Below are 8,533 nucleotides of genomic sequence, written 5' to 3' on the forward strand. Positions count from 1 at the left end.
GCCGCCGGAGCTCGCGCCGTCGTTTCGATTAGCTCCCCGCGCTGGTGGACGGATGCGTTGCTTGCTTTGCTTTCTGAGCGGGAGGGGATCGGATCGCCTGCGCCGGCCAGGCCAAGCGATTCTGATATGCTAGGGTTCAGCTAGTCACGCCGAGTAGGTAGCCTGGCTCGATTTAGGATCGTGTGACCTTTGTCGAAGCCACGATGTTGGAATTGGGCTCTGTTTGGTGTGATACAGCTGATATTCATGCGTATGACAAGATTGCATTGCTCAAAGTGGCAGTTTTAGGTTTCTCTAGGAAGTGGAGGCTTGCCGAGGGGACGCTGGCCGGTTAGATGGTTCATGTGCACATGCCACGTGTTAATCTCCGGTTGTTTGCCTTATCAGGGATACGGTACCGTGTTATCATATGCTTTTTTGAGGTCATACCGGACATCCGGCTGAAAATGGAATCTACGGTCACGGTACTCGTGATACGGCATCCGGCTGATAATGGAACCTATGGTTACCGTCCTCGGGATACATTATTATTTGGCACTTGTGCTGGCTAGTGACGTTATTTTTGCTGTGTTGCTCTGTGCTTCCCGACAACAAAAGTTAATTTTGTCTGGTGAAAAGGAATATGGATCTTAAATGGGGATCATGGGGAGCAAATAGGAGGTAGAAAACCGTCCGCAACCTGCTGACTTGCAGCAAGCCCTTCGTGGTCAATGATGGCAGCAAGGTCATACCATGCTCGGTGAACCGCCTAAATCGGATTCATGCAACCCTAATGGTAGTATAGCCTTATACTTTTGAAAAGAAGAGTTATAGATCTTATGCCGACTTAGCAATCATGAAACTAATATAATGATGATATTCACAGGGTATATAATTTGTTTTAACACGATTTTATATAGCTGATGCGATACATGGCGGACATATCGTATGCAACTGTCTGCCTCCTTTTTTGTTCTCTCATTGAAAAGATATGGTGTTAAAATTATGACCGTAATTAGTTCGTGTTTCTTGTTTCTTTTTTCTGTCTCTAGATTATAATGTCTGATTTCATTTAAATTGCATGGAATTTGGTAAAAGCAATTACTAGCTAGATTTGTTGGCTTGTCAGTTGTAAGTAGAAGAGGCGTCAACTGTCGTATAGCATAATGGTTGGCTCCATAGGCGAGGGGGTTGCTGGCCAGGGCTCAAACCCTGGTGGCACCAATGATTTGTGGAACCAGAAAAAGGTCCCTCGCTGGCTCCCTGTTAATCACTGTTGCGCTGTCCTGTTCCCAGAAGCGGGCGATGGCGTGGATTGGCCCTACGTGTTGATGACAGGGTTTGAGGCCTTTTCTCCTTAGGTTTGACTGAGAGCTCTTAGTACAATATTTTCCCCACTGGCAGAGTTTTTTTTAGAGACAACTATGTCAATAAAATAATTTGCACACAGAGAAAGAAAAGGGTCACAGCTGAGGGACATTACTGCTCTGGGTTTTCCCTTATGTTTTTTTTTACCATCGGTCCTTCTGACATTGGAAGCATATATGGAATGCAGTTGAGTTAGCTCCTGGGGCTGACCCTGAAGCTCTTGAAGTCGCTAAGGATTGCCTGGAGTCCCTTTTTAGCATCAACTCATCATCAACCAGTGAGAGGATACAGCCAGGACTTCTACTTGAACTCTTTACTTCTCTGCAAGCTAATGAACAAGATAGGGCAAGACCAGATCCCGTGTCACGATCAGTGTCAAACAAACCTTCCTGCAGTGCAAGCACTTCCAATATCCAAGAAGAGTCAAATAAATGTACAACATCAAATGTATGCACCCTCTCATTTGACACATGATTTTTATGTTATATGATATTTATATCTACCATCATCACCTATCCTTTTCATATTAATACATATAAATGCATGCCTTTTTCTTCCATTGACATGCCATTGCACTTTAATTATATATATGCATTATGCTTTGTATGATCAGTTTTTACCCTTTTCTTCCCCAAATACCCTTCATAAGATATGAGCTTTTGACATATTCTCTGCATCTTTTCATCAGAGTGAAGGCCAAGCGGAAGAAACCTTTGACCTAGGTATGACTATGGCTTGAACTGTAGAGCCTCCATGATGAGTCGTCCATATATTGTTGGAAACTTTCAAGTTTGTTTTTGTAAAGCTTTTCTGCCTTTGTGCTACTTGATTCCATTTGTCGGGTCTTCGGGTCATTATCACCTAACGAGGGATGTAGAAAGAATCAGTTTTTCTCACTGCATTTTTTTGTCAGATCATGCAGGAGATGAGCTCTTTGCAAAATTCTATGCTGCGCTTGATGAAATAAATTTCTTCAAGGCATCACCAGCTGGTGCTGAGGATCCTGATCAACTTTCAAAAGCATCACAATTCTTCGATGATGCATTACTGGTATGATGTGTTTTTGTTATTTGCTTGTCTAGCATTTTCAGGCTTAATGAAGTAAAAAGTTTGTTGTCTTACTTTCCATTTAATTACTTACATTGTGTTAGTAATAAACTATGGTTTATCTCTGTTTAGGAGGTGCGCAAGTCGGGAAGACAAGTGGCAAGCTTAGTTGACCTTGCAGAATTCTTTAAATCAAAAGGTACTTAGCTAGAATCCTTGGTTGTTCCATATGTTCAAATTTTGGTGTCTCAGGTTTTTGGTCTATTCATTAGTTTCTGCAGCAAATTTACAGCATCGCATGACTTAGAAAACTCAAATTTTCTTTTTGCATAAAAGGCTTGGCCTTCTATGTGCATTATGTGTTATTGGCGTGGATGTTCGGAGTTTTAGTAGCTAACTGCATATTTCTTCATCAGGCAATGACTTCATGAGATCAAAACAACACCTAAAAGCTGTTGAGCTGTACACCGGTGCCATTGCATTGAGCAGAAAGAATGCCATTTACTATTGTAACAGGTATGCGCTAAGTTACTGGAATTTAGGATGACTGTTTTATTGAACATACAGCTGGTAAATGTGCAATGGCAGCTTGTTGGCTCTAATTGTGAAATCTCGTGCCAAGGTGAACTTCACCGAATAATTTCAGAGATGATAATGGGTGGAAATTAAAAGATGGGTCTTTCGTTAGTAATGTGTAATGGAATTTTGAAACGGCGTAAGTAGTCAAAGTAACTAATAGTGCTCCATAAGCATCCATTCTGCATGTCTGCACGAACTAGTTTAAATGCATATTGCTACATTGCCCCCAAATTCCTGCTTCTGCACTCTTATTCCTACTGCCTGTATAGCATGTGATGTGGTGATGGGCTCAGTATCTGTTATTGATTCCTAATCTTGGATGCAAATAAGAGTTCTGAAAACCTCTTCAAACCAAGCTGCAGCTGGTTACAAACTGTACATGCCTTGGGCTGGTTCACTGGAAACTCCTGGAAATATGATATTAGAGATTATTGAGCTTAGGAAACACAAGCTTGACGCTTTAGACTCCATGAAATGGAATGATGGTACCGGCTGATTTCTTATGCCAGCAGGGGCGGAGCTACCATAAAATCATTTATGGTGTCAAATGATTACCAACGATTTTGTACTAGTATTCTGTAGTAACAAAATACTGTTACACATGTGCAGTGACCCTGGTCTATTTAGAAGAATGAACAGTGGCAAAAAAATTCCTGGCTTTGTCTATTCTTCTTCTTGTTCCGGTAGCGGTGTTATGAACCCTTTATAACAAGTACTCTTAACTGCTGTTCACAAAATTATTTACTATATTCATGCTTTCATGTAACATGAAAACTACATGTTTCTCAGGGCTGCTGCATATACACTTCTTAATATGTGCAATGAAGCTGTTGAGGACTGCCTGAAGTCAATTGAAATTGATCCGAACTACAGCAAAGCATATAGCCGGCTTGGATCCGCTTATTTTGCAATGGGGAATTTTCATGATGCTTTACACAAGGGATACTTGAAAGGTGGGCAGAGTAGAAACTTTTAGTTGATTTTGTTGAAACAGTGATGTATAATGCTATGTATTACATTATGAGATGCATATCGAAGTCCTTATTGGTACAGTTGTGTATTAAGTGTTAACTAGTTCTTTTGGTAAGAATTGTTTATTTGAGCCTTCTCCTAACTTTTAACTTTAATAGTATTCAACCTAACCTAAGTACAGTATTTTTTTTGTATTTTATGTAGATCATTCTGTTATGACCTGTTGTTCCACAACCTACTAAATTGATGTGACTCTAAATTTATACATTTATAGTGTTACCATACAACCAATCAAGTCGAACAGATATTTGCTTTTCGTGCCATGTTATCTGATGGTGGCTTGCATTCAGTACTGTGTAAATTCTGGTTTATTTATTGGATATATTCTCTTCACATTCCAGTGACAGTGATTGTAATATTTAGCTGTAATTGTTTTCATCTTGTGCTCAATCAAATTAACAGTTCCACATGCAATCTTTGGATGAACCTACATTGTTATATACAGGAACTATGGAGTATAGTGAACTCACTTTGTTCTTCCTGCAGCCTCTGAACTTGAGCCTAGCAATGAAAATGTTCGACTGAATATTGAGGTAGACTTGTTTTGTTCTCTTCTCTTTTCCAGTAGGGATCTGGATAGAGTTCGTTTTCCTTTTATTAGCACTAATCACTATTGAAGTTTTATTTTCCTCTGCGTCAAAAACTTTAGGCCACCAAAAGGAAGCTGGCTGAACAGCAAGCTGCACCAGGACAGGTACTGTAATCAGAAATCTACATGTGCTTTTTGAAATGAACTATGAAATATATCCCATTGGCTTAACAAATCAGGACAGTTGTTTTTCTTATAACAATGTGCACGATCAGGGCTCCTACTTGGAACCTCCTTGATATGTTAATATGTATAGAATGTTGATATTGCTATGTGTGTATGATTTAATTTCTTCACTCGGACTTCTCAAAATCACCAAGTAATCCATCTCCTTGTTTGTAGAACACACATGGACCTCATTCATGGTTTGGTGGCCAGGCAAGCGGTGGTGCTCCTTTCACAGTATTCCCACCTGGAAGTGCTCCACCTCCTCCTGAATTCTTCAATATGATGAACCGTGGGTCTGGTAATGGGCAACAGCCACCTCCGCACTCCGTAAATATAAATCTGAACGACTTCTTTGGTCATGCAAACGTCAATGGGAATGCCCAAGGACCACCGTCCGGGAATCCAGGCACCCATACCCCATCAGCTCCTTTCCCATCAGTTCCTTTCCCATCAGCTCCTTTCCCAGCCAGCGCTGGAGTCCCTCCAGCTTTTCCCTTCATGGGCTCAGGCACCGAAGCAAACCATGCACAGCAGGCTTCAGGCGGACATGGAGGAGGGCACAGTGAACCAGGTGCCCAGACAGACGCTGGCATCCACATAAATATTGGGGAGAGCATGGTGAGCCCAGAGCAGGCTGCTGAGGCTCTGAGAGCTGTGATGCAGATGTTTGGACCGCAGATGGGTCCCAATGAAGGCGGTGGTGCGCCTAGAGGTTCGTCGACTCTCTCTTTAAAGACTTTACAAGGGCCTTTCTTCTTTTCTCACTGAATTTCACACCTCGGTTCGTACCTGAAACACAAGAGGGGGGCTAACGTGCTTTGCCTTTTTTCCCCTTAAAACACAAGTACTACTATGATTGTTTCGCTTGTGACATCATTAAAATTCGCTTAAAGAAAAACAAATTGGTAGTATTTGTTCGGTAATGCATGGATATAATTGTAGGATAGTAGAAGGTTGTTTGGTCCTGGGTCTGTTGTTGCATCAATGTGTCCTTTTTACGTAATGATGATTGTCCGGTGTAGGAATTCTTGTACAATGGTGCAATGTGCTCGTAAAACCGAAGCGGTTGGTTTTTTCATAAGCACCACCGGTCCTTATTTGTACAGCACAGCCGCTTACTTACTTAGCACCTCCGTCTGGTGTGGTGTTTAATCAAAAACAGGACGGGTTTTATTTTTAGAAGCAAGCACCCCCTCTAAGCGCAATCGCCTTGCACGAATAGTTACATGTGCGAATGGGAAGGCTGACTGACTGCTGTACTTTGCTGTGTTTAATTCTGCAGGGCCACCACCACCACCTGGTTCAATCTGATCTGATCTGAGAAGCCAAGCCAAAAGGAGTGGAGTGTAATGTTGTTGTTGTTCATAGTCAGACATGCCGTGTGTGGCCGTGGTTACCTGCTCATCAACAAGATGTTGTTGTCCTTGTGGTAGAAGATGTTGTTGACCTGCAGTTGTATCCTCTCTGCATATTATCTGAGAATCAACAATACCTGCAAAAGCTTGACTTCCCTAGCCGTCGGTCGCATTGAATTGAATTCTTTACCGTGGCGGGACGGGAGGAACGTAAATGAAAGAAATGTTGGCACTGATTTACACAAGTTACCTGATTGATGATGAAATACGTGCGTTTGTGTGGTACTATTGGTGTACGTAGGCACGTAGCATCTGAGTAGATAATTACACTCTGGGTAGCAAGCAAAAGCACAGGTTGGCAGCTGGTTGGTCTGGTCGTATATGGGTATCTTTCCTGCGGAGGTCCAGCACGGTAAATGAGATGATGATGCCAGGGTGAGGGTCAGGTGGTCGCTCGGCCTTGGTTAGCTCATCTCTATCTGCAATCTGCATGCATATCTAATAATCAACCAATTCATCCGTCCCATGATGTAAGATGTTTTTTTTTTACACTACTATAGTAGTAGTAGTGTTAAAAAAACGTCCTACATTATGGGACGGAGGGAGTACCTTGTTACCAATAATCACGGCTAGTTCATGGGCCATTTTACTACAAGAGCTGCACGCACACACACCCAACCTACGTTTTGTCTGGGATGGAGCGGGGACAAAACTGCTCAAACAGCTGCCCTAAATAGGGCAGGAGTGGCAACGAGTGTATCAGTGTCGGCGGCGGGGTCGGAGGAGCCAGCCATGGCGCGCTGCGGCCGGCGTACGAGCGGGGTTTCCTGCCGCTGGCGGACGTCTGGATGCAGCCTCGCATTTTTGGGCAGCCAAAATTACAACCATTTCTATGGACCACCTAGTGGCGACTACGAGCACTAGAGCGAGACGAAGGCGTGTCGCGGTCATCGCCCCTCCTTTTCCGAAGCCAGGCAAACCATATTGTCTTGCTAAGGCCCCAACGAGCTTCTCAAAAAGGGAAATGCATGTGGCATTTCAGAAATGTTCACTCCTTTCGAAAATTTGTATGCGATATTCTGGAAAATGTTATACAGTACAATGTAAGAAAAAGTGGTATAATTCAGAAAAAAATGGTTCATAACATTCAAACAAATGTATATTTCATTTTAAAAAAAATTCATAAGTTTCAAATGTATGTTTGTGATATTTTTTAAATGTTTACACAATTTTAAAAAATTTCGCATGGATAATTTGTGTTCTATCATTAAAAACATTCAACGTATATTTGAAAAAATAATAATGCATATTAAAAATAATGTTCAAAAATATTTATTTGATTTTTTAGAAACATGTATTTAAAAAAATGTTCATAATGTTTCTGTAAAAATGTAAAAAATGCATAAAGATGACAAAGAGGTATAGAAAACATGTACATGTGTATGGAAAATTAAACATCACACCATATAATTAGGGAAATGTTAATTGTGTTTTTGGAAAATGTTAAACATGTAAAAAAGTGTGCCTAATTTATACAGAAAATGTATAATGCGTATGAAAAGCCATGTGTTGAAAAACAAACACAAGGAAAAAATTCAAAAAAGCAGGTGAAAATAAAGAAAGAAAGAAAGAAAGAAGATCACAGAAATATGATAAAAATCAGAATGAGGCGAGCCGAAGTTAAGTCTCGCATTAGGCGAGCGCAAATGCTATATCTCGATTAGAGGGTGATTAGTTTAGCATCCGTCTCGCCTGAAGGCCTCGCGCGTATGGCTCGGCCCATTAAGGATGTCGCTCGATGGCTAGTTCAGTCGCTTGCTCGCTCGTTTTACGTACGGTTTCGTCGGTATTTTTACATTTTTTTTTCCTTTTCTGTTATTCTTTTCTTCTTGGGATTTCTTCGGTTTTCTATTTTTTCATCATTTTATTTGTTTCTTTCACACTTTTGACCTTTTTTCATTTTTTGGATTTAGTTATTGTTTTCATTTGTTTTCCCCCCCTTTTTGGTGTGTTCCTTTTCGGTTTTCCTAGGTTTTACTTTGTTTACATTGTACATTTTTCTTATACACCAGGAACAATTTTTATATAGACGCTCAACATTTTTCAAATATGTTATTAGCATTTTTGAAATTTGTATTTTTTATATTTAATTTTCCATGCACATTATGTATTTTTTGTATACATGAGGAATATTATTTATATCCATGTTTACATATTTTAAATATATAATTATTTTTACTTAATAATGTACTTTTGGTTGTCTATTTTATCCATAAACCTTTGTACATATTTTGCATTCATCAGGAATATTTTATATAGACATTTTTAGCATTTTCCAAATTCATTAAAAATTTCTAAAACATACAATTTGTATGCCTAGTTTTTTCATGCACAATCTAAAAAATTTGTATACATC

The 8,533-nt window shown here is 40.3% G+C and overlaps 1 protein-coding gene across 1 annotated transcript in view; it reads left to right on the forward strand.

The window, feature by feature from the left end:
• Window positions 1-6,362, forward strand: part of LOC123055385 (small glutamine-rich tetratricopeptide repeat-containing protein) — a 6,931-nt gene extending 569 nt beyond the window's left edge. Inside the window, exons 2-11 of the mRNA XM_044479386.1 lie at window positions 1,532-1,794; window positions 2,036-2,069; window positions 2,261-2,397; window positions 2,527-2,593; window positions 2,811-2,910; window positions 3,763-3,926; window positions 4,492-4,538; window positions 4,655-4,699; window positions 4,937-5,474; window positions 6,045-6,362. Of these exons, the coding sequence (XP_044335321.1) occupies window positions 1,532-1,794; window positions 2,036-2,069; window positions 2,261-2,397; window positions 2,527-2,593; window positions 2,811-2,910; window positions 3,763-3,926; window positions 4,492-4,538; window positions 4,655-4,699; window positions 4,937-5,474; window positions 6,045-6,073 (1,424 nt within the window). The 3' untranslated portion in view covers window positions 6,074-6,362. The remainder of the gene's footprint in view (window positions 1-1,531; window positions 1,795-2,035; window positions 2,070-2,260; window positions 2,398-2,526; window positions 2,594-2,810; window positions 2,911-3,762; window positions 3,927-4,491; window positions 4,539-4,654; window positions 4,700-4,936; window positions 5,475-6,044) is intronic.
• Window positions 6,363-8,533: the final 2,171 nt, after the last annotated feature.

This window comes from Triticum aestivum, chromosome 2D, assembly GCF_018294505.1.
Source record: "Triticum aestivum cultivar Chinese Spring chromosome 2D, IWGSC CS RefSeq v2.1, whole genome shotgun sequence".
Classification (NCBI taxonomy): domain Eukaryota; kingdom Viridiplantae; phylum Streptophyta; class Magnoliopsida; order Poales; family Poaceae; genus Triticum; species Triticum aestivum.